The sequence below is a fragment of the Leucopleurus acutus genome, assembly GCF_964270905.1.
Source record: "Leucopleurus acutus genome assembly, chromosome: 2".
NCBI lineage: Eukaryota > Metazoa > Chordata > Mammalia > Artiodactyla > Delphinidae > Leucopleurus > Leucopleurus acutus.
The window spans coordinates 54,697,188-54,723,230 of NC_139143.1; the positions used below are offsets into that span (position 1 = coordinate 54,697,188).

The 26,043-nt window shown below is 49.3% G+C and overlaps 1 protein-coding gene across 2 annotated transcripts; it reads left to right on the forward strand.

Annotated features, from left to right (window-relative positions):
* Nucleotides 1-24,431, forward strand: NCF2 (neutrophil cytosolic factor 2). Of its 2 annotated transcripts, none has more exons than XM_082856145.1 (15): nucleotides 1-231; nucleotides 2,206-2,288; nucleotides 5,699-5,807; nucleotides 9,774-9,908; nucleotides 10,752-10,859; nucleotides 11,230-11,289; nucleotides 12,714-12,757; nucleotides 14,239-14,380; nucleotides 14,579-14,647; nucleotides 15,655-15,730; nucleotides 17,488-17,513; nucleotides 17,922-18,073; nucleotides 18,202-18,313; nucleotides 21,286-21,463; nucleotides 23,979-24,431. In XM_082856145.1, exons 1-15 carry the CDS (start codon nucleotides 58-60, stop codon nucleotides 24,089-24,091), a joined length of 1,581 nt encoding a protein of 526 aa, XP_082712271.1. In that variant the 5' UTR covers nucleotides 1-57; the 3' UTR covers nucleotides 24,092-24,431. The 2 variants fall into 2 exon arrangements, with proteins under 2 accessions (XP_082712271.1, XP_082712272.1); XM_082856146.1 differs by lacking the exon at nucleotides 1-231 and adding an exon at nucleotides 741-830 and having other exon boundaries at nucleotides 23,979-24,430.
* Nucleotides 24,432-26,043: the final 1,612 nt, after the last annotated feature.

Below are 26,043 nucleotides of genomic sequence, written 5' to 3' on the forward strand. Positions count from 1 at the left end.
CAGGGCAGCCCTGCCAGGGGAGACACCAGCTCACTGCCTCCGGGTTTGCACCTGACCATGTCCCTGGCCGAGACCATCAGCCTCTGGAATGAAGGGGTGCTAGCAGCCGACAAGAAGGACTGGAAGGGAGCCCTGGACGCCTTCACCGCTGTCCAGGACCCACACTCCAGGATTTGCTTCAACATCGGCTGCTTGCACACGATCCTGGGAAGCATGCCCGAGGCGGAGAAGGTGAGTGGAGATGCCTGTGCCCGTGGCCTCCCCCGGGCCTGTGTCATTAGCGGTTCTCAGCTCGGCTTCTCTTTAGAAACCTCTCAGGAGCTTCGGAAGCAGAAAAGCTGCGCAGGCCCAACCCACCCTCAGAGATCCCGATTCAATTGGCCTGGGGAGGAGCCTGCGCAGCCACAGTTTTGAAAAGCTCCCCAGGTGGTTCTAAGAAGCAGCCGGCTGGGAACCCTTAGCTGTGGGTTATGCTCTCCTTTATTCTCCATCTATTACATTCAAATCATTCTGGAAACTTTCTTTAACACCTTTTTGAAAGCCTCCCTACTTTATGTTTTTTCTGTCAGCTGCTAGCCGCAGAATTTCCATCTCACTGCTTCACACCTGATTTTAAAGCACTGCTTTTGGCTTTCCGAGACGTTCCTGTGTGTGAGCTTTGCCTGCCCAAGAGATCAAGAGAAGGTGATTAAGAAAAATCGGTTTCATCTCAAGTGACAGTTCTGATCAATTATGTGGTGCATTCTTTTAAGGATTCTGAGGCCGGTGGAAGGAAAGCAGACGGTGATTGATTAATGATGTCTGCCGAGGACAAGTTGTGGGATGTCATGGTAACTTTCTCAACTATTTCTTCTCTCATCCTCCCTAGTATGGGGCTGAGCATTCTCAACAGTCACTTTTTCAGATTGGGCATGGTAAGCTGGAAACGGTATGGCGTTTGGAAGCGGAAAATCTAGGATCAAACCCCAGCTCTGCCTCTCTCTGGACCTTTGGTCTTCAGGAAGTCAAGTAGACTTCTGGCTCTCAGCTTCTGGAGAGGTTAAACATCATGAAGATTGAGTGAGGCACCAACTATTTTTTTAAATTAATTTTTATTGGGGTATAGTGGATTTACAGTGTTGGGTTAGTGTCTGCTGTACAGCAAAGTGAATCCGTTATTCATATACGTATATCCACTCTGCTTTAGATTCTATTCCCATATAGGAGGCACCAACTAGTAAAGTGCTGTGTAACTTCACACCACTGTGTAAATGTTAGTCCTTATTTTTACCTTTTACTGCAAGTCTTTGCAAGGTGGTGTGGACTCGCAGGCCCCTTGATAGGGCTAGTTGCTACCACAGCCATTCTCACCCTGACAAAGAGGGAGAGAGAGGCCGCTTGGAACACCTGCAGAGACTGCCAAGCCTGCCTCCGGCTCCAGAGTGGGCAGACAGGAGTGCAGAAGGGCCCTGCGTCTGGCTGGAGGGAGAGGGCCTCCACCTCCTCTCCGGAGCCTGCCCAGGGCCTGAGCCAACGGCACCGCAGATGCACTGTCAGGAGAAGAGGTTGGCCAAGCTCAGCAGCTGGTCTGGGTGCAGCTCTGCCAGCGGGGGCTGTTGCCTCCGGCCTCTCGGGGCTCCTGGGCGAGGCTGTGCGGCCCAGCTCACCTCTCGGCCCGCCCACTCCACCGTCTACCCTTCGTCTCCCTGCTCTAGGTTTCTCTTCGCTTTCTTCTGCTCTGGCATCTCATTCTTTCTTTGGTTTCATACTTGAGTCCTCACTCCTGGCATTTTCTATGCATTCTTATTTGTTATTATTTAAATTGTATAATATTTCAAAACAGTGAACAAAATGGCCATGAGAACACACATACTGATAATTACCTTAATTGCATAATATTTCTGTAATACATTTATAAAATAAATATTATGATGTATATAACATTTCAATTAGGTTATTTTCAAATTTGATTACTTTTATTATTTTAATCCTGTCAGTAATCTTGAAAGGCAGATGTGAATATCCCCATTTTACAGAGGAGAAAACTAAGGTTCAAGGAGATTAGGTAAACTGCCTCATGCTATGCCACTAGGAAGTGACAACACAGGGCATTCTGACCCCTCAGCCTCCGGTCACCTTCAAGACACGAACCATTCTCGTGACCTTTCCTGGCTCACCCTCTGGCTCATCTCACACCTCCTCACTGCCTGGCTGTTCTCCCCACAGGCCTTCACCGAAAGCATTAACCGAGACAAGCACTTGGCAGTGGCCTACTTCCAACGAGGGATGCTCTACTACCAGATGGAGAAGTAAGTGCTTCAGTGTTGCAAAGCTGGAGAAATGCACAGAGAAACCCCGAGGGGGTCTTGGTGATGCCAGACCTGGTGTTTGAGCAGTATCTCCCCAGCCTCTGTTGGGAAGCATGACTGGACCTTCTCTGGGAAGTCATGCAATCAGTCAGCAAGAGGCAGAAGCCCTCTCCGGGGAGGGAAAGCAGGCCTGCTGCCCAGTTATGGCCCACAATGAGCCTACATAACTACCACAGGCTAGGTGTGGCACCCCACCAGTGTTCCTGATGGGCCATAGCCCAGGTGGTGATACCTTGTCCATCACGGGAGCATCCGTGGTGGTCTACTACTATGAGGTATTGAGCTGTCACACAATGACGATTGTCATGAAACCACATCAAAACCTTCCTTCGTTCCTGCAGAATGTGTTTTCAAACACCCGGTTTAATCCATTCAATGAGATATAATTCAGCCACCAAAGTGAGAGTATAAGCAACATTATATGTACAAGAATATATTAAGGGCTTCCCTGGTGGCGCAGTGGTTGGGAGTCCGCCTGCCGATGCAGGGGACGCGGGTTCGTGCCCGGTTCCAGGAAGAACCCACATGCCGCGGAGCGGCTGGGCCCCTGAGCCATGGCCGCTGAGCCTGTGCGTCCGGAGCCTGTGCTCCGCAACGGGAGAGGCCACAGCAGTGAGAGGCCCGCATACCACAAAAACAGACATCTAGCAGGGGGACTCCCACCCCGTTTTAAACACAAAGCAAGCCTTTTGAATAATGTCAGTTCTTTCTTTCTCCCTCCTCCTGGGCCCAGATCTTTAACCATCCTGATGGGCAGAATTAGGAGGATTTTGTTGGGCTCATTCAACCCCAGGGAGACACAGGCATTGTTATTTCACAGCTGAAACTCAGCTGCTGAGCCCGCTCGCCAGAGAGGCAGGTACACCCGCAGGTTAGTGGTGACAGAACTCACGCGTGCCCTCCGAGAGGACCTTCCGTGCTCTCACAAACAGGCAGTGGAACGTGAAACAGGACACCTGCCTTTCCACCTGCCTGCTTCTTGGCTCAGTGAGTCGGAAAGAACAGAGATGCTTACCTCACCCCCCTTCAAGGGAATGCCTAAAAGGATGTGTAAATGACTTGAAATTCTTCTTAAGGAATGACCTGCCTGCTTTTTTTTTTTTTTTTTTTTTTTTTGCGGTACGCGGGCCTCTCGCTGTTGTGGCCTCTCCCGTTGCGGAGCACAGGCTCCGGATGTGCAGGCTTAGTGGCCATGGCTCACGGGCCCAGCTGCTCCGCGGCACGTGGGATCCTCCCAGACCAGGGTACGAACCCGCGTCCCCTGCATCGGCAGCATCGCCCTGCATCGGCAGGTGGACTCTAAACCACTGCGCCACCAGGGAAGCCCTGACCTGCCTGCTTTTAACAGGTTTTACAATCAGCTTTATTAACAAGGATGTGTTCGAGGAAACCATCCTTCTGTTTCAAACGCAGGTCTCCTGCTGCTGTTCCTCCTGCAGCCCCTGCAGCTGTGGGACCTCCTTCCAACCAAATGATGACAGAATGTCCAGCTTCCCTCCCCCCACCTTGCCGCTACCCTGGGACCTCTTGGCCAGCCTGCCCTCCTGGCCCGCTCCAGGCTTCCCTGAGATCAGTGTTCCAGCTTCTACAACTATGTATTTTTATCTCCTGATAATAGTTAATACAGTATGCGGTGTTCAGTAATCATGTAAGAAAAGATTGGTATATGAATTTAATTGCCAGTTTTAGAGTTGGACCTGTAAGTATTAATAATAATAGTAAATTATATATATATAAATATGTAGATTATATTACTTATATATAATAAAAATAGTAAATTACTGTGTGTGCCAGGCACTGTCCTAAGCACCTGAATGCTTTGTGCTCTTACTATTCTCTAATTCTAAAGATGAGGAAACAGAGAAATTAAGTAACTTGCCCTTTGTCAGTAGATAGTAAGTGGCAGAGACAGGACTCCAGTCTCGGTGGGTGTGACCTCAGAGGTTAGCCCCAGGAGCACACAGTAGCCAGCTTCTCCTGCGCTCTGCCCCTTGAGTGTAATATGCTCCTTGTGAACAGTGCACTCCCTATAATATCAACGTGGAAGCTGAGGCCAGGGAACAATTTGCCAGGGTCTCCCAGTTAGCGGCGGGGCTGGCCGCAGTCTCTCGGCCCCTGTCCTAGGGTGCCTTCATTACCCCACACCACCTCTCGAGGGTCCCCGCCAGCCTGTGTCCAGATCCCAGGCTTGCCTTCAAGGGAAGCCACACGTGGCAGCTCTGGGTCAGACAGTGGCCGGGGGGCTTTTGGTTCAGTTGTCTGCTGGGAGCCACCAGACAGCCACATTTGTTCCTGCCAGGACAGGGGCTGGCGTGGGGATGGGGAAAGCTTGATGTTTGCTGCTTCTACCCCCTGCTGTCTGGCAACGGCTCCTTCCCACCAGGGCATCTGTGGAGGTCAGGGGCAGGCCAAGCAGGTCTGGTCCAGGTCCTGCCCACGCCCCCATAGGCGCTATTTTTTTAAGTGGTTTTTGGGTTGTTTGTTTGTTTGGGGGTGTTTTTTTGGCCGCACTGTGTGGCATGTGGAATCCTAACCAGGGATCGAACCTGTGCCCCCTGCACTGGGAGCCCGGAGTCTTAACCACTGGACCACCAGGGAAGTCCCGCCCATAGGCACTGTTGATATGGTCGGCCCTATTCTCCACCACGAATCCAGTGACAGCCGCCCTGATTCACCTTGAGCCAGTCAGCACAACGCCAACCCAACAAAGCAGAAGGGCGGTGCCAGAAGTGCTAGAAATGCTGTCTGGCTTAAGTGATGCTTTCTGTTTCCTTTTTCCCAAAGCGTGTGGAGGAGGAGGGAGGTGACAGGAGACTACAAAGGCCACAAAACCAGTAGCTAAGCTGGACTCAGGAGAAGCAGAAAGAGAAAGCTCTGGGCAGGAGGGTGATGCCAGTGGCTGTGAGAAGGGGCCCCTTGGAGCTGTGTCAGGCTGGCCTGGCCTCCTGGTAGGAAGCAAGGCACAGGCCATGGTCTGATCAGCCCCGTGGGGATGTGGAGGCCAGCAGGGGCTGCTCTGCTTAAAGCTCTCAGGGGAGACTGAGGCTCTCTTGGGAAGTGACAGGCTGGTTGTCGGAAAGGTGGGAGGTATGTGTAGTCAACAGAGACAAAAATACCTGTGGCTGCCTGAAACTGGGAGGCTGGCAGGGTTACTGGCATGCACAACCCCAGGGGGTGCCGTTCACACTGGGGTCTGTGGGATGCTGGGGCTCAGGATTGGCGAAAAACTAGAGAAGGTCAAAAGAGATTAGACAGGCTTCTTGTCCCTAGTGAGACGGACGTGCAAAGAGCAGCAGACACACGTTTTATTCTTTATGCCTCCGTACCTTCAACTGGTTTCTTTCCTGCAGATATGATTCCGCCCTTAAAGACCTTAAGGAGGCCCTGACTCAGCTTCGAGGGAACCAGCTGATCGACTACAAGATCCTGGGGCTACCGTTCAAGCTGTTTGCCTGTGAGGTGAGAAGGAAGGGCCCAGCCTGGGCAGGGGTGGCTGCTGGCTGAGGGGCAGCGGACAGCTGAGATGCACGTCGATCTGTTGACACATCCGGGAGCCTGGAAAAGGCATTTCGCCTCCCCTGCCTTAGGACTCAGATTTTTCCCTTAAGAAAAGACTCAGATCAATTGCTTCGGGCTCCTCATGGGTCCTCAGTTACCTGAGTGCATGGATTTGAATAACGTGAGGCTCAAAGGACCATGTAGAAATGAGTTTGCTGGGTTCTCTGAAGGGAGGCTTGGCTGCACACGAGTATGTTGGCCTGTGAAAGTTGTCACAATAATTTGTATAATTCAGGCGAACAGACAATTATCTCAGCATCATACCGACAAATCCAAAATCACGGGTTCACTTGCCATACAGAACCTGCCGTAACCCTGCGCAGTTCCCAAGTTGACACTCTTTGCAATGCGTGGTCTGGCCTCATGTACTTGGTATATACCCAAAGAGAGAGAGGACAATTTAGCACCAAGCTGTCCCCTCCTGGTCAAAGAACAGCTCAGAGCACACAGTTAGGAAAGGTCTCCATAGAAGGAGAACTTATGTTCTGTATGACCAAGACGGAGAGGCACGTCTGGCTGTGACTTCATAGGTTCATGTACTTTTTCCAACCCACCCTCTGCACTCCCGTTCCAAACCCCAAATATATACCAGTAGCTTTAAAACGAAAATTCATGCAAATATCATAGATCTTTATTTAGAAGAATTGGTGAAAAAATGTCCCCTTGTTTTAGTTTCTCATACAGGAGAAGCCAAGTGTCCCCAGGGTCACTCAAGGCTAATAATAGAGTCCACAGCTGCCTGGGCCCCTGGGGACACATGTCTCCCCCCAGCCCTGTGACAGGATAGCAACTTACTTCAGTTCTCCCACACTAGGGAAATGAGGCTTTTCGGTGGGAATTGGCTGGCATTTGGCCGGCTTCTAGAGTACCGTCTCTCAACTGTGGTCCTTTTGATACGTTGGACCAGCTCATTCTTTATTGTGGGGACTGGCCTGTGCATCGTAGGGTGTTGACCAGCATCCCTGTCCTCTACCCACTAGATGCCTATAGCACCCCACCCGCAGTGTGACAACCTAAAATGTCTCTAGATATTGCCAATTACCCCTGATTGAGAATCACTTACACAGAACCGCTAGAGAAAGAATCCTAGAATGGTACTATCAAAGCAGAATTCCATGGGAGGAACATTCCTCCTCTAGTTGGAGTTGAAATGACCAGGGGGCAGGAAATACTGGCTGTATGGGCTTCTCTGTAAGTGAGGCTGGACTTTTTCAGGGTCCCGTACACCACATGGGACACTCCAGTCACTTCCCTACGTATAAAGCCACCGCTTCCTTCCCACCAGGGTTCTGAGAAATCACACCATCCTTTTTGAAGAGTCTGGGGCTTTTCCGGTCATGGAGTCATAAAAACCTGTTGCTAGAAAAGGTCTTAAGAGCAGGTGGCTGAGAACCAAACAGGAAGTTTTAAATGGCTTTGAGCTCTCCTTTCTTCCTGCACACGTGGTCAGGGTTGGGCTGGGCTGGCCAAGCATGTATGCGGAGGGCAACAGCTCGTTGCTGCTCAGAAATAGCCCAGGAAGGGAGCCTAGATCTCTGTGTCTGGGCTTGGTCCCTGTGTCCATCGTTCGGCACCAGCCCCTAACTCTGTGGAAAAACCAACCATGCCCGCCATCCATACTTGCCTTGATAAACTGTCCTTTTTATCTGGATGAGGCCCTGGACCAAATCACAGTGTGGGTGGCAGGCTGGTATAGAGAAGTGTATTAATGATCTGCTGCTGATTACCAAATTGCTCTACAGCAGAGTGGCTTAAAACAATACTGTTGATTCTCTCACAGTTTCTGGGGTCAGGAACCTAAGCTTGGCTGGGTGGTGCTGGCTCAGTGGCTCTCGTGAGGTTGCAGTCAGGATGTGGGCAAGGCTGCTGTCATCTGAAAGCTTGGCTGGGGCCGGAGGATCTACTTCTAAGGTGCCTGGCAAGTTAGTGTCACTGGTTGTCAGGAGGCCTCAGTTCTTTGCCACATGAACTTCTCCATAAGGTGGCCTGAGTCCTGTCATGACATGGACTTCCCCCCGAGGAAGTAATGAACAAAGAGAAAGTAATGTGGAGCCTCAGTGTCTTTTATAACTTAGCTTCAAATGTCACACCCCCTCATTCCCATAATATTCTATTGGCTACACCTGTCAGCTCCCTTGGATGTGGGAGGGTGAGAATCACGGGAGCCATCTTGGGATCTGAGAGACAGGGATCAGATCCCTCCCTGCCCAACACTTACTAGTTGTATAAACCTAGGGAAGTCATGTGTCATTTACTAGCCTCAGGTTCCTCATCAGCTGTAAAGAAAGGCTGAGTACTTACCTCATACACATTTGCTAATAAATTCACTCGTTTTTGCATACATTTATAATGCCTGCTGGTGTCAGGCAATGGAGGTCCAGGAGTCCACAAGACAGTGTCAGCTGCAGAAGCTCATGGTCACGTGTAATGCGAGGTGATAAGGTTAGGGCAAGAGAAGTGCTAGGGAAGGACTATGGAAGCACGGAAGTGAGGCCCCTACCTTGTATGGTGGTTGTGGGGTTAGAGAGAATGCAGATAAAGTGCCTGGCCCAAAGGGGCGGGCAGTAAATGGTATCGTTGATGATGGTGATGATGATGATAAAGACAATGACAAGGACAGGCAGCACTGATTTCCAGGAGCCCCAAGTTCTTCGTAGATTTAGCCTTCTGACTGCAAACACAAAGAAACCCCAGATGGCATCAGTCTGCAGCCTCGGCCCTGTGATCTTCCCCCAAACCACGTGGGCTCTCCCCGAGAAGGCAGGCGAGACCTCTTTGCTCAGCCTCCGGGCAAGTCCCGAGATAGTTCCCCAGATAATAGTAATGAGAGTAATGAATTCAGCACCTCGTGTGTGCCAAGCAATTGAACTCAGTGCTTTATGTGAATTATTTATTTCCGACAAAAATCTGGAGGCAGGAAACATTACTATCACCCTTTTATCATGAAGCCGAGGCCACATGCTAGCAAACAGCCCTGGGGTACCTCCACTGCACTGCCTCCACGTGTTAACAGCTTGGAAGGCCAACAACCCCCTTCTCCAGCCGGGCCTCGGTTGACCAGCTCTACCTCCTCTCTGAGGCCCTGGAGAACTGCCCACACCCCACCCCGGGGCATCAGGCTGTGACTCCCATCACTTTCACCTGTGAAAAGCTTGTAGCATCTCCTGGCTGTTTAGTCGTGCGCCATACATGCTGCAAGGAGCCCTAAGAACTTGCTGCACTGTCGTTAAAAAGAAGTAAAGTCAACCCTACTTGTGAGCTGCCAGCTTGATTTTCTCCCACCCCAGGTATAGTGCTGCCCTGGGTTTGTATCGAGCCTCCTTCCACCTCCAGTGGACTTTTGCCCATAGAGTTTCCTCCTGCCCATATGACGACATTACAGTCTTGTTACTCCTGTGTTCTGCACAGGGTTCTCTTGGTGCTGATGCCGAACGATGCATCTGGAGCCCTCTCTCTCTCTCCATCCCACACCTGTCCAGTCTTTGAGCCCTGGCTCAGTGACAGAAGCTGGTCTGGGAGGCCCCAGGCCTGTATTTTATTCCCAACTCTTCAAGGGGCGTTGACCACATCACCGTTCTCAATACCAAAACCACACAATAATTCTAGTCCCCTGCTGACCTACCTGGCTGTTGAGAGGACGCACACGATGTTGGATTTGTGCCTTACCTGATGTTTTCTGTACACCGTCCTTGTGCTAGATATAACTCAGGAGCAAGATTGATGGTATTTTGGATAGTCCCAGGAGAGCTGGGAAAGGGAGAAATGTCACCAGGCAACATTCCGGGAACACACGTGCAAGCTCTCCCCTGCGTGGTCCCTAGATTCCGAGCAGCCTCAAGTTTTCTGTTGCGGCCTGTGCTTTTCTAGGTGTTATACAATATTGCTTTCATGTACGCCAAGAAGGAGGAATGGAAAAAGGCTGAGGAACACTTAGCATTGGCTGTGAGCATGAAGTCTGAGCCGAGACATTCCAAAGTCGACAAAGCCATGGAAAGCGTTTGGGTGAGTGCGCTGGGGAAGCAGGTGGCAGGAGGACTCGCTTGGGTTTGCGTTTGTTTTTAGTGCACGTGCGGATCGGGACGTCGTCATCGTGGTGCCTTTACCTCCTCTGAACTCTGGGTAACACTGATCTTGGGGCACGTTTCCATGTGGTATGGGGCAGCAGAGCCCTCCTCATGCCCCTCTGAGGGGCGCCTGGTGGCAGCCGGGGAGGGGGAGAGGCTGGGGGCTGGGGCCGGCACACAAGGGCAGAGGCTGTGCCCGCTTGCTTACCCCTGGGTCCTCGTAACCTGGCTCTGTGCCAGGTGCGTGACCGCTCTCAACAAAAATGCACTGATTATATGAACGAATGGTGAAACGTGTCCATAGTTGGAGCACAGCTGGGGATGAAGCTGGTTTTAAATAAGATTTTTAAACACCAGGAACAAGGGGGCTCAAGTCAGTCTGTACATGCCTATCCACGTCTGCGGACGCCAGTCCCAAGAGAGCGCTGTCGTGGGCCTTGCTTGGGTCAAGGGCCACCTTTGTGGTTGTGGTGCCTCCCGGGCCGTGAGTGACAGCCCTGCCTGAGCCACACAGAGTGGGAAAGGGGCAGCTCCCCTAGGAAAAGAGCGTGCTGGGCAAGCAACACCCACAGATGGCCTCTCGGTGTAAGGCGATTGTGAACCCAAATGGTCCTGCCTTAGACACCCTGAAATAATAACAAGTCCGGCCCTGCACGTTGAGAAGAAGTGCTCTTGTGAGGTTATCTCAACGGATCCATGCCTCCATTCATTGAGGGACGCAGGACAAGCATCCTTAGCCCCATTTCACAGGTAATAAAAGACCATGTTCTCTGTGTTTTAGAAACAGAAGCTGTATGAGCCAGTGGTGATCCCTGTGGGCAGGCTGTTTCAGCCAAATGAAAGGCAAGTGGCTCAACTGGTCAAGAAGGATTACCTAGGCAAGGCCACGGTAAGTGAGGTCACTCAGCGTCCCCCAAGATCCCTCCGGCATGGGCCCTGTGGAGCAAGGGGAGAGGGACTCTTGGGAAAAGGGCACCTGCCTTGTGGCTCTGCCCTGGGAGAGCAGCAGCTTCTAACCCAGAGGGTCAGCAAGCCCATCTTTAGCCGCCCTCCACTTCTGTTCTTTTTTTTTTTTTTTTTTTTTGCGCTACGCGGGCCTCTCACTGCTGTGGCCTCTCCCGTTTGCCCTCCACTTCTGGAACCAAGTACCTGCGAGAACAGATCCAGGGTGTGAGAAAGGAGGGAATCTTGGGGAAAACCACAGAAGGAGGGGGAAGCAGTGCTGACCGAGCCCTCACACCTTCCTTTCTCCATTTCAGGTCGTGGCATCTGTGGTGGATCAAGACAGTTTCTCGGGGTTTGCCCCTCTGCAGCCACAGGTGAGGTGGTCCTGTCCTTCTCCATGGATCGAGGTCTCCAGAGCTCTCTGTGAAACAGCCAACTGGGGAGAATATTTGTGCTGAGCTGCCTCGTTTTAAGGGCTCCTTCAGCTGAGCTCTCAGTGCCACTGAGACCCTTCTCTGTCACGGGTCCCATGACTGGTGGGGGAATGAGGCAGTTTTACGCTTAATCTCAAGTCCTCAGGAACCAACACTCCTGCTTCTCCCCAAATGCCAGGCTTCACTTCTCTAAGTTCTAAGAGAGCTCTGGTGTGTATCGTCTCTCCCGACGTCTTGACCGTTCTCTCAGGAAATTGAAACACAGCTAGGGAAGGCTTTTTCACAATGCCTCTTCTCAGACACAGGACACAGGGGCTGGTAGGGGACTCCCATGGGACCCGGGGCCTGAGGCCGTGGCTCTTGTGGCTGCATCTGTCTGCCAGCGTGCAGAAGATTTCCTCGGAAACACAGGTTGGGGGCCCAGGGTGAACCATCTTTCTGCTCAAGCTGGGCTCAGAGACACAGATCCAGATGGATTAGGTGACAGTGGGTCTAGAAATGTGAAGGCAGAGCTCCCTTATGAAGGGAAGAGGGTAGGGCCGGCTAAGGAAAATTCTAGCTCTGCTGCAAAAGAACTGTGATGGACAGGAGTGTCGGTCCACACTAGCAGAGGGAGGCGTTTCTGAGCGTGGCAACCACGGTCCAGTGTACACACACCCGGTCACCCTGAGAGCAGCGCTGACAGCCTCCGGGGTCAGAGAGATGACCGCTGGCTCAAAATGGGACCGACACCGGGGCACTGGAGGGTAAGATGAGCAAAGGAGGAGAGCAAGAGAGGCACAATTCTTTGACCTCTTTCTTCACCATAAGGTTGAAGAAAGCCTTGCGGGATTCCCTTGGGCTTCAGGGCAGCCAGGGGACTCCCAGAGGGGAAGAAGCCTGGATAACTGGGCTCCGTGCTACTCAGTGTAGAAAAGGGAACCCACCTCAAAAGGAGAGTCTTGCCTGCTCGGTGGCCCTTGGGTTCATTTTTAAATACCCACGAGTGTCATGTGACAAGCAGACAATAACTATAGAGCAGCGCTTTGGGAAACTGTTCCAGGAAGGGGATGGAGCTCAAAGGCAAAAGCACCCTCATGACACCGTGTTGCTCTGTGATCGCTGAACTCCAGAGACCAGGTGTGGCTCAAGATGAATTGCTGTGCTGGTGAAACCTGGGCCCTGGGAGCTGGTGGGAGGCGTTATTTTCGTGTTTAGTCAGGGCACAGTGTCCTCTCCCTAGACAGTGTTCTGATCGAGCCAGAAATGCAGGCTTTGATTTTCTGGTCTGGAAGGAGGCTTAAATTACCCTTAACCGTCTGTTCTCTCTCCCCCTCCTTCACTGACTGTCCTGCCCTTCTTCATTTCTCCTGAATGTTCAATAGGCAGCTGAGCCTCCGCCCAGGCCCAAGACCCCAGAGATCTTCAGGTAAGTTAGATTTGGGCCAAAATGCAGACTATCCAAACTCCAAGCCTGAACTGATGGCAACAAAGGGCTGAAGAAGGTGAAGCTGGGGTCGGGGGCCAAATCCTGTGCAGTTTAGCCCAGCATGCCCGCTCCTCCTGCTTTCAGGGCCAGAAGGGAGTGATGCAGGGGACGGAGCCCTGGCTGTGGTGGGGTCGACATGGGGGTCTGGCCACAGCTGCGTGGTGGCCCCGTGTCCCCAGGTCAAGGTGCGCCCAGAGAGTGAGGGGTTGTTGCTGAAGTGCAGCAGTGTCTGTGGAAGGTCGCCGCTGGGGGCCGCACGCCGACCTCAGGGTGGAGAGCTCTCTGCAGGCCGCAGCCCCCTCGGAGGAGGGGAGGCCGGGCTTCTGGAATCAGGCGAGCAGAGTGATTCCAGAAGCTGGAACGGCACGTCCTTTCCTGTGTGGGCGTTTTTCACTCCCTACTGGCACCCGTTTTCTGAAGAAGGAAGAGGAAGGACTCAAGAAAAAGAAGTCATGTTTCTGTAAGATGAGAAGCCAAGAATGACATAACCTACAGCTTTCTTAAGAGTTATCTCTAAGTGAGGAAACAAGCCTAGCTCCCGCGCCCCATAGGGAAGGGTGTCACAAAAGCTGAAAAAAGTACCAAAGCAACTACAAAAGTCAGGGGGCTGGATTCGCTCATTCCTCAACTCTCCATGTGCTGGTGGGGGCAGTATCCCCTATATACATGAATCCGGTGTTTGGAAACAAAAGGAGGGGCTGGAGGGAAAGGCAGGAGCAGAGTGGGAGGGAGGGAGAACCAGCAAGGCCAAAGCGAGTGGAGGGAACGTGGGCCTGCCTCAGTCACACGCTCCGAAGTGGCACAAACGGGACGCCCCAAGAGCAAAGCAGGCCTTGAGGAAATGGTAAAGGGGAAACGACATTGTACAAGGCACAGCTAGGCCAACCTCGAAGCTCTTTACGCTCTCCCCCAAGCCTCCCGGCTCCTCTCTCCCCCCGCCTGGTGGGGGCTCATCTCTCCCCCGCGTGTGCCTGACCCACCCCCATCTTCCTCACCCAGCGGGCTTTCCCCCACCTTCACCTTGTGCCCCTCCTCTGATTGGGCTCTACCCAGGCTTCGGCGCCGGCTAAGCATACCCAGGAAACTTCCTCCTCAGAAGGGAAGGGGGGGCAGGGATGCCAAGGCCTCGTTATGAGTGTTGTTATATTTCTTTTGTGCCACTTGCACGTATGGTTACGGAGCACGTTCACGTGCAGTTTCCTACCGAGTCCTCTTGGGACCTCAGGCAGGCAACCTCCCTGCTCAGGGTCGCCTGGGCAGTTAGAAGTGGAGTTAGAAGGTACCTGGAGTGAGCCGGCTCCATGGCCATAGTTGCTGGTCCATAGCGCCAGGGGATAGGATGCGGTCCAGGCTAGACAGTGGTTGGGATCTTGTATCTTGTGTCTATCCCCTCTTCTTCTCCCCCCTGCGTCCCCCTGCAGGGCTCTGGAAGGAGAAGCCCACCGTGTGCTGTTTGGGTTTGTGCCTGAGACACCAGAGGAGCTCCAGGTCATGCCAGGGAACATCGTCTTTGTCTTGAAGAAGAGCAGTGATAACTGGGCTACGGTCATGTTCAACGGGCAGGTATTCAGAGGACCAGGGGTGGGCTTGGGGGCACGGGATCCTGGCAGCACATGGAAGAGCTTTTTGAGGAGCAGTACCTGCTACCCTCTTTCAACTGTCCACCCACCCCTCCCCATGTCTCTGGGCTGTTCTGTGCTGTGGCCACTGATGAGCGCATCTCTATTTCCCACTTTCTGGCTCCGTGGTGCTGCACTGCAGAAGGGGCTTGTTCCCTGCAACTACCTTGAACCAGCTGAACTGCGGATCCATTCTCAGCAGAAGCCCCAGGTACTGTAGTGCCAAGGTCTGACCTGTTTCCCCCACTTCCCCCCCAAGCCCCCCACCGACAGACCACGGAGGAGAGAAGAGCAGCGCGGAAGAGGCGCTGAAGACACACTAGTCCCGAGCCCACCTTGCATTGGTACCAGCTGCCCAGAGCGGAACCTGGGGATGAAGGAAAAAGCCCAGATGTGCTGAGTAGAGGCATTGGCAGGACCTACCGGGGGCCCCCCAGCTCTGTGATTCCTCCCGGTCAGGGGTGACTTGACCAAAGCTGTAGCCTATGAATGTTAGGTCTTCCCAGAATGTCCTCTTCACCTGGAAGAATAGTCAATGTGTTGGCTGGTGAAATCCATTCAAATTTAGAAATCTGCTTTAAAACACTGAATGAGCACAGGCCTTGCCAGCCACTGCTTCTGATGCTGCTGCCACTGCACCCTCAGCCCCCATCTCAGTGACCTGCCCTTCTGCCAGGCCTGGGGAGTGGTCTTTGCTGCATCCATGCAGATGTCTGATGGCAGTGGACCCTGTCTCTCTCTAGACTATGCAACCAGTTGTCCTCTGTGGGCTTGGCCCTCCCTGGCCAGAGTCACTATGTCCAGATGACTTGACAAGTTCTAACTGCCATGCAAATGGGAAGTGGAATGTTTCCTTTGAAGGGGCAAGATGTGGAGTGAGAGGGTGAGCTAAGACAAGACTCGGGGTCCTACCCCACCTCCAGTGGGTTTCCAGTGTGGCTCAACGGGGTGATTAGGCAGCAAGGGCCTTTTACCTGGGGGCTAGGATCCTCATTTCTACTGCGATTGGTTTTCACCAGGTCAACCTTGCGTCCCATTTAACCAACACTTTCCTTAGTCTCCCCTGAATGTTACCACCACCCCCAGCTTTTAGGAAGTCGTTTGCATCTGGCTCCTTTCCATGGGGGTCTGCAGGGTCTGCCCTGCCCCCAACTCCTACCCCTGCCTAAGAACTGTGTCTGAATGAAGGTTCTCACCCTCTCTTCCTGTTCCCTCCAGGAGGAAACCTCGCAGGAGCCTGATATCCCAGGTCCTCCCAGTTCCAGGGCTCCTGGGAGACCCCAGTTGTCACCAGGTTTGTGTCTCCGGAGCAGCATCCCAGGGCTGGGTGTAGCTGCTCTCCCAGCCTTCCAGGGAAATGTGGTTTCTTGTCCTCCCAGCAGGCCACTCAGTTTAGGACCGCACGGCCCCAGAGGCCCCTCCCTCCTGTACCACTCACCACTCACCAACCCCAAACATAGGACATCGATGGCCTTCCTCCCTGCCTGCTCCAGAACACTCGTGGGGCTTGGGCACACGTAGCTGCTTTCTAGGGGCACTGAGTATCCCAGCTCGCTCATCAAGTACTGAGACCTCAGCCCAGGAGGAAAGTTTCAAGTAATTGCTTCACATGTTTACTTAAAAGGCGGATGCAGTGGCTCTTTTCAAATGTCTGAGGAACTCTGTCTGGAAAAGAAACTGCTCTGCAGAGCCCTGAGGGCTGGACAAAGAACCATGGGGCAAATGTGAAAGGCAGACTCTCCTGAAGTGTGGAGACGGCTGCCCTGGGAAGTCAGGGGCTTTTTGTCACTGGTACAGATTAAGCCGATTCTGAGTAAGTGCTTGGCAGAGGTGCACTGAACAGGCGGCATGTCCAGATCCTAGGTCAGTGATTGTCATGCCCACCTGGTCATTAGAATCACTTGGGATGCTCCCCGCCCCTATTTTTATTTTGAAAATATCAAGCCTACAGAAAAGTTGAAAGTATAGTACAATAAACACCAGAATACCTTTCACCTAAATTCAGTAATTGTTAACATTTTGGACCATATACTTGCCCTGCTCCTCTCTCTAGTATAAAATGTTTTTCTAGTGGCTGAGCCACTTGAAAGTAGGTTACAGACTCATGATACTTCACCCTACACTTCAGCGTCTGTCTCCTAAGAACAAGGACATTCTTCTGCATAAGCACAATATAATTGTTATATCTAGGATAATGTCAATATTATATCTTAATTATATAATATAAATTGTATATTTCATATTCAAATTTCTCCTACTGCCCCCCAAAATGTCCTTGATAGCTTTTTTTTTTGGTATTTTCTGTCTAGGGGTCCAGCAAACATATTAACCTAGGAAGATTTTAAGAATTTGGATTCCTAGGCCTTTGATTCTGGTGTTTTAGGACTGGAATCAGGCTTAGGAACCTGTGTTTCTAGAAAAAACTTCCCAAGTGATTCCAGTGATCAGCTGGGTTTTAGATCAGTGATCTTTTTTGATCATGCACCCCTCCCCACCATGGTGAATATCTTTAGAATATCTTTGTCTTCTCTTATATAAATTATATACATACTGCTATATTAATATATTTTGCACATTAGAAAACATACACAAAAATAAGGGACAAAATGAAAATAAGTGGTTCTACTATTTCTTCTAGTGGCCCCTGGCTCATCTTACACTCTCTGATTTTCATTTCTACTGAGCCCACTGCTTTAACTGACCTTTGGGAGTCTTGAATGATACCACTACAACAGCAGCACTGCTGTTAACTGACTTTGGGGAATCCCTCCCTAACCCCATGGGTTGGTGAGAATGTGATGGTCCTTTGATAATTACCTATATCCTCCCTAAATCAGAGACTTGGTTCATCTGTGTGTTCATGGCTTCGCCCTTCACATCACCCCAGTGATTTACCCTGCAGTTTATTACGATTAGTAATCATCCCAGAGGTTAAAGGACATGAAGTTGGGTGCCCTGTTCTAAGAGGTTTCCTCTTGTATATGGCAGGGGCTGGCCAAGAGTGTTCATTCATCATTGTCTTCTGTTTTATTCCTTACCTTCTTCATTTAGGTCAGAATGAAAAAAAAGAGCCCAAGGTAACTTTTTTTTTTCCTTGTACTATTTTAAGTGGTAGAGGAAGGAAGAGCTTGGGCTGCCCACTTAAGCATGTCCACGGGTGTGTCTCCCTGGATTACAGAAAGAGACCCAAAGGAAGGGTAGACCAGATGCTACCACACATACAGGGACACCCTCGACAGTCCCTCCCTCCTCCATGCACACACTGCCTACTGGCCCATGGCTGGTGGGCCAGAGCTAACCCAGCAGGAATTCTTAGCCAAGTGAGAGTTGGGCTGGAGGACAGAGCTCTGAAGGCCCTCTCGTGTTACTGTGAAACCAGGTACTTCTTGGCCTCTCCCTGTCACGGGGTGCTCCCTGTGATCCGGCATGTTTCTCAGAGGAAGCCTCAGACGCTCATGAGTTCCCTTTGCTTGCTCTCCCCACAGGAAGTCAAGCTCAGCGTCCCCATGTCCTACACACTCAAGGTGCACTACAAGTACACAGTGGCCATGGAAACTCAGCCCGGGCTCCCCTACAGCCAGGTCCGGGACATGGTGGCTAAGAAGCTGGAGCTCCTACCGGAACATACGAAGCTGAGGTGAGCTCCACGCAGGGGGCAGTTAGGGGCACAGCTGGGGAGCCTGCTGCTGGCCTGGTGGATGGCAGTGGAGGATGGTTCTGCACTGATGCTCTCTGACTTGATTCTTCCTCATTATCTCTACCCAGCTATCGGCCTCGGGACAGCAGTGAGCTGGTGCTCCTTTCAGAAGACAGCATGAAGGATGCCTGGGCCCAAGTGAAAAACTACTGCCTGACTGTGTGGTGTGAGAACACAGTGGTGAGTGCGGTGAGCTCAAGGGCATCTAAGGCCATGTTTCTAATGGGCCGCTTCCTCAACAGCAGTTCAGCATTTACCCGGCACCTTCTGTGTGCCTGTCTCTAGGCTTGGGGTTAGGGATACGGTGGGTAACAAGCCTCAGCTCTGCCTCCGTTCCATTGCATCCTCACCTGGGTTGCAGCCAAGAGAGGGTTTCCCACAAGAGAAGAGCAGGCCCAGGCGCCCAAAGAAAGCTTCTAGTCCCTTCCATCTGCTGCCACACCTAATTGTTTCAATGTTTAGACCCATCACTATCAAGCAAGGTTGGAATGAAGTCATAGCTTGAGGCTGAGCTCACAGCCATTCTTCACCTTAAGTTTCCACGGGTTAGAACACTTGGGAGTGAAAGAAAGTAGTGAGCATTTATTTCACAAAGAGATGCCTTGGATAAAAACCTCCTACTAACAGCAAAGCATCTATTGAGAACTTCCCATGTGCCAGGTACCATGCAGTCTGTGTATAATTCTCATAATCCCCATAACTCTATGAGGCAGGTATTGTTATCCTATTTTGTAATTTAGGTAACAAGGCAAAGGGAGGTGAACCTGACCAAGATTACACAGAGCCTGCCTGTCGTACTCTTGAACACCTCGCGATACTAACAGTAAGAGGGCAGGTTATCTATAGGACCTGAGGTCTAGAAAAGAGTTAACTGATTTCCCAGTAAGAATAAAGGGAGTCAGAAGCAAAGTTCGAGGCTAAAAGTAGTAGCTACAAGTTATTACTCTTGGACTTTGTCCCTTAGTCTCTCAAGGAAAAGTTGCCATTTCTTTTCATTGTAGATGTTAATTATCTCCCCCAACAATGGTGCTTGGAAACCAACCATCTGCTTTCTGTCAACATACTTTTTTGTTTGCCTTTTATGTGATTTCACATTAGTGGATCACACAGTATACACTGATGTATTCTTTTGTGTTTTAGTAGTCCATTCCTTTTGAACGCTAAATGGTATTCCACTGTATGGATACCACAAGTTGCTTATTCATTCACCTGTTGGTGTACTTTCGGGTTGTTTCCAGCGTTTGTCAAGTGACATTAATTCTTCAACCAACATTTGCTGGGCTCTTACTGCTCTCTTAGATAGGCACTAGAGATATAAAAACTAGTTAAGACACAGGCCCTTCTTGGGGGGAAGACAAGGGCAAACAGATGACTACAAAGCATGTGTTAAGTAAACCGATGGAGATGCATGAATGCCTTACTGTGTTATATAAGCACTCAGGAGGGTATCTCACCCAAAGAGGCTGGAGGGAAGTGGGACAAGTCAGTAGCCTTCCTAGAGAAAATGATGCTGAAATTTGTCTTGAAGCTTATCCTGAAAAAGGTACATAGAAATTAGCAAGGTGGAGGAGGTTAGGATGGATGTGTTACATAGATGGAGAGAACAGAGGGAAGACCACAAGAATCACCATAATGGGAAAAGGGGGCTCAGTGCTACTGGATACAACCGGGACAGCGGCTGGAGACAAGGTTGCAAAGGCCACAGGGCCAGATCAGGGAAGGCCTTGTACACTGCTGTGCTAGGATGATGCTGTGAGCAGGGAGAAAATAGAGAGGGCTTGCTTTGGATTGATGATTCAAGGGGCATATGAGCAAGACAGGGAGCTCAGCTAGGCTGGCCGGTGGGCTTCCTCTGAGTACTCAGCTCCCCATCCACAGTCTGGAGGCTGGGGTGTCCCGACCAGAGTCCGTGAGTCTGCAGTCTCCACTGTCCAAAGCTGTTGTCGAGTAGGGTCCCAGTGACACTTCGGTTCTCCCTCTACTCACCTGTGTTTCCTGCTTCAGCGTTTGTCGACTGTGGCATCTGCAGTTGTATCAGTCTAGGGGGTATAAAATTAAATAGTTCCTAAGTGAATCCTTGGTCAGTTACTAGTTTTCACGTGCAAGTAGATTTTGAGGCCGTGGAAATGACCAAAGTGGGAAAGCTATTCCAGACCACGCAGGCCTTGGGCCCACAGTGGAAGGCAGAGTCCCTCCACCAAACCCGCATCCCTACAGCTGGGCAGGGGCTTCTGCTCAGTTAGGGAAGGGTCTCTTTGGTAGGTTCTCACTCAAAGGCAAATGTTCCATGGAAAGAAAAAAAATGAATGGGAGGGGAAGAATTAAAGAGGACAGGCCTGGAGGAAGGCCCTGTAGTAAACCCCACAAAGTGAACCTTGTGGTTATCTCAGAGTTCAGAAAATTGCCTTCAGGAAGTAGAGACATTGGAGCTGAGACGTCCTGGTGCCTCTGGCTGAGAGGAAAGGCCCAGGACCCTGAGGGTGCGTGCCAGTGCAAGGGGTCCCTTGAAAGTTTGAAAGGTCACTCTAGGTTTTCCAATTGTCTGTTTTTGGACTAATCCCTTCAGTTCTGTCTTTAAAGGATTCTGCTTAGGAGTTCTGCTCTAAATGTGAACTACTTCACTGAAAAGGGTTTTTTTTTTTTAATGTTTGAAATCATTGTTAATTTCTGTAACAATCGTTAACTCCTGCAGGGAGTTTCTGATTAATAGATTTGGGATGGCGCAGAAAATTTGCATTTCTGTAACAAGGTGCCCAGTGTCGTGGGTACTGGGGAAAGGGTGTTGGATTTGGGAGTTAGAAACCCAGGTCTGAGTTTAGGTTCTGTCACTTACTTGTGACTCCACCTCTGTTTCTCCATCTGAAAAGAAGTAACACTAGTACCTATTCTACCTTTTTTCAGGATTACTGTAATGTTTCAGTAAGATTTTAAGACTATCTACAGTCCTGCATACCTTTTGGTTTCATTTATCCAACCATCCGGTGTTCATAAAGTACATGCCAGGTCTATGCTAGGTACTGATCACAGACTGGCCTTTCTGAGTTTATAACCCAGGTGCTACACTGACATTTTGCTGACTGATGCTGACTTTGGTGATGTGCAATGTTCGCTGCAGGAAGTTAGGAAAACTAACAGGCCTTTTATTATTTCAGGGTGACCAGGGCTTTCCAGATGAAACTGAAGAAACCAAAAAATCTGATGCTAATAACCAGACAACAGAAGCTCAGCTTAAGGAAGGGAGCCAAGTGGTAGCACTCTTCAGCTACGAGGCTACCCAGCCAGAAGACCTGGAGTTTCTGGAAGGGGATGTAATCCTGGTGTTATCAATGGGTAAGTGCTACTCCTGGATCAGAGTAACTAATTCACATGTTAGCAGGAATAAATTCAAGAGCAGAGAGAAGAAAACATCAATAAGCTACAAACTTTAGCCGATGTTTTCAATATCCTGCCTAGCTTTCAGCCAGAGGGAGCAAAACTGAGCACCGACCTTTCCATCTGATGCTCTCTCCTGGGCAGGGAAGCAACAAATGGCAGACTTAAATCACATTTTGATTATTAAAGATTGTTTTGGAAGCCATGGATTCTCATACCAGAACTAATGAATTGGAAGGTGGTTAGAATCATTTTGCCTTTGCACCAAACCACATGATACTGATCTTCTGCAAACTACAGTTCTTTGAATTGATATACTTTTCGAAGATGAAGGAAGAAGGGGATAAATTTTGCCTTAAGAAGCAACTATTCAGAATTGCTCTCTCTGGCAACTTTCCTGGATGTTACAAATCAAACACATTAAACATTGAAATAAGTGGAGGGTTCTAATTTAGTTCTTCTCAAACTTAAGTATGCTCATGCATCCTTTGCAGTTTGTGAAATAAAATTCCTTGGCCCAGCTCCAGAGATTCTGATTCGGGTCTGGGGTGGGGCTCACTAATTTGCTTTTTTTTTTTTTTGTGGTACGCGGGCCTCTCACTGCTGTGGCCTCTCCCGTTGCGGAGCACAGGCTCCAGACGCGCAGGCTCAGCGGCCATGGCTCACAGGCCCAGCCGCTCTGCGGCATGTGGGATCTTCCCGGACCGGGGCACGAACCCATGTCCCCTGCATCGGCAGGCGGACTCTCAACCACTGCGCCACCAGGGAAGCCCTAATTTGCATTTTTAACAAGCTTCTAGGTGATGCTGGTCTACTGACCATACAGAGGAGCACCGCTCTAACTGATGGTTTGACACAGTCTTATTTCTCTACCTGGTAACAAGCAAGAGTCACATCAAAAGCTTCATTCACATGGCTGAAATCTTGTGCATTAGTAATGCAAAGTAGTGAAAACCGAACGCTATTATCAATTATAACAGAAAATCTAACAGGTTAAGAAACGAGAGCAGGAGATTTTAAAGTTAATGGGGTAAAGAGTGAGTGTACGCGACTGTGGCAACTAACTCAAAATATGAGTAATGAAAAACAGAAACAGGATGCACAATCAGTGCCTGTCTTCTGAAAGGGAGAATGGAAACTCAGTTGTAAGAGTTGGATTTAACTCCCCACACCATTTTTTAAGTGTCAGTATCAACCAATCAGCTATATTGTCCAGAGGTTTTTTTTCAGGGTTGGGGATAAGAAAAAGACAAGTGAATGCTCTGAAAAACCTTCTGGGTAGGTATGCAGAGAAGGTGGTGTACTCTTTACTGGGATATGTATAAAAGTCTAAGTTGGTCTAATTCAGAAAGTATCCATGTAATATTTTGATATAATAACACTTACAGAGAAAACAGAATTCAGCATAAACATTGTGTGGGGCTGAGGGGCGAGTTCAACTGTATTCAACAGTTATGAGAGAGTTTCATTCCAAAAGTTTCTCAAATTTAAAATGTGAATCACCTGGGGAGCTTGTTAAAATGGATTCCGACTCAGGTTTGGCGTAGGACCTGAGATTTTGCCATTTCTAGTATGCTCCCAGGATCCACGACAAACAAATGCTGCTCCGTGACTCACATTATAGGAGGAAGAATCAAGACAACAGTTTGCAATTAGAATCACCTTGAGTGAACTTTAGAAAAAATTCTGATGCCCGACCACACTCCACACTAATTAAAGCAAGAGTTTCTGGGGACAGGATCCAAGCACCAGTGCTGCTGTAACATCTGATACAGATGTCTTACATCCAAAGATGAACTTCTGAACTGGTTCTATGGTCTGGTAGATGGGCTTTGGAGTAGGTCATACATACCTAAGGTGTCTGGTATTTATTGGCAGAATGACCCTGAACAAACTATTAATCTCTCTGGGCCTCCTTTTCCTTAGTAAAACGGGGATATTATCTACAACTGAGTTATGAAGTCTGTGCCTGCACTTTATTAGTCTCAAAATAGGTGCTATGAAAATTCTTGTATTTTACAAACATGGACTGAACCCATCACTAGCTCCAACTCTCAATTCTTTGATCATTCACCAGTGAACATTCATTATTAATATATTTAACCAATTGCATGTCCCTTTCCTGTAATCAAAACAAAGATTCCCAACAAAGCTAGAACTCTTTGTTAAAAAAACAATCGTATCTAAAGATTCATTATTCAATTTCTTTCCCTTTATTTCTTTGGTAACATTTTGAAAAGTCTAATTCATTCCTTTGCATTTTATTCCTCCATTATCATGTCTAAGACAGAAACCAATAACGAAATGGCTAAGTCCTATGTTTGCTCTTACCTCCAATCACTTTCCAAAGCAGACTTTTCCCTGTTAGCACAACTGGGGGGTGAAGGACTGACAAAAGATGTGTGCAATATTCAGATGAGGTAATTCTCCTATACTCATTTTAGAAATTGAAGTATACTTTTCCTTTTATCAGTGAATGAAGAATGGCTGGAGGGGGAGTGCAAAGGGAAAGTTGGCATTTTCCCCAAAGTTTTTGTTGAAGAACGGACAACTACAGACTTGGAAAGCACTCCTAGAGGAGTCTAGGATGTTTCACAACCTGCAAAGTTGAAGAAAAGGAGGTACTATCATTTGCAAGATTTAGCACGCCTCTGCAGTACACTGTACAGACATCGCTGTTTGGAAGTATTAATTCATCTACTTTTCCCTGTTAAAATTTAACCTATTAGACAGTGATGTGGCACTTAAGATGATGATTACCTTGGAGGTGGCAAGGGGGTGGTGGTTGGAAGAGTCTGGAAGGGCATGAGGGGGGTCTTCCAGGATGCCGATAATCTGTTTCTTGCTCTGAGTGCTGGCTACCCAGATATGGTCAGTTCGTGAAAATTCACCGAGTTGTATACTTACTATTGGTACAGCTGTGTGTGTGTGTGATGCCTCAATAAAAAACTTACAAAAACAAGATACCCAGAGTGCAGGCCCAAGACCTAAGTGTAATTACCCCCATTCCTATCAGACTCCTAGGGCCTCAGGTTACTTTACAGGTAATTCAGAAGGCGCGCGCACACACACACAAAATTAACATTTTGGGGGGTTAACGGTCTTGTTGCTTAAACAGAACCTAGACTGAGTTATGTACCCCTGAAATACAGCTTTTAATTCCACAGAAAATTAAAATACTAGAACTACATCCCTTCATGTGTTCTCAGGGAGGAACATTTCTTAAGAGTTCAATAATGAATGTATGCCACGAATAAATAAGAAATGAAAAGCAGCTGTGTTCAGGAAGCCAGTTGGTTAGTACCACCCTACTAGGTAACATTTTATAGTAAGTATTCTGCTAATATACATGATAGAATGCTATCGGTTTATTCTGGTTATCATTTAACCAAATGGCCCAGTTTTTCAGGGTTAACTTGGGTGAGAGTTTTCCATAAATACTAAAGACCTGGCCTTAATCCCCCCACTTCCTTTTGTAGAATACATGTGGCTTTGTTAACAATTTTTCAAGTGTGTAGGTGTGTGTGAAAAGCACAGTTAGGAACTGAAGTGTAGACTGAATCCACATCAAGGTGAAAGGGCAGCTGCTGGGCGTGCACACACACACTGTTGAGCTGTGGTGCTGGCTTCTGGCACATGCAAAGGCCCAGCAGGCTACCACTGGAAATATGAGACACAACTTGAAGGAATACAACACCAAAGCAAAGAACACCAATTACTGCTGCTGCTCATCACACTCAGTGAGTTTACTGGGCCAAAAGGATAAACTATCTCTGAGTTGCTTTATTAAGGGTGACAATAAGGATAAACATGCTGAGCTGTTAAAAGAATTGACAGTTTCTTTCTACCCATCCCTTTCCATAATCCTGCATATTGGTTAGGAACCTTACTAAAAGCAAAAATAACCCTGAAGCATATTTGATTTTTGACCTTCTTTGCTTTCCCCTAGATGACTTGTAAGTAGTTTAAGTTTTTGTTTTTTAAGCTGGATTTTCTTTTAGGATAAAAAAGAAACAGTCTATACACAGATCTGGTTGGAGAGAACATGGTTTAATTAAAGGCAAAGCTGAATTCAGCAGCTGCAGGTCTTGCACAGACAGACCAAAACAAAAAACAAAAACAAAAACAAAAAAACACAAAAGAAAGTTTACTACACAAAACCAGTTTCTGATGAAGATTCTCCTCTCCCTCCTCATTACTCCACACTGAGGATGATAAGGCGAGGAACCCCGCCCCAAGAGTCAGAAAACATTCCAAACACCAAATTCTCATGCAGAAATGGGGCTGTAGATGGGACGTGGGCACTACGTGGGACCGAGACGGTGAACCTGGTGAGCTTGTCAAGGGCGCAAGAATCCGTGACAGTTCAAACACTGGAATGTTGCAGCTGCCTGAATGCAGAGCTCAAACACACAGAGTGGGTAAAGGCAGCAGGGAAGGAGGCTTGGGACGGAGGGAAAGGGAGAAAGGTGGACACGGGGAAGGGGCTGGAGAGAAGCACAAAAGGTTTCATATTGCCATCGGGTGGGGGACTTCAC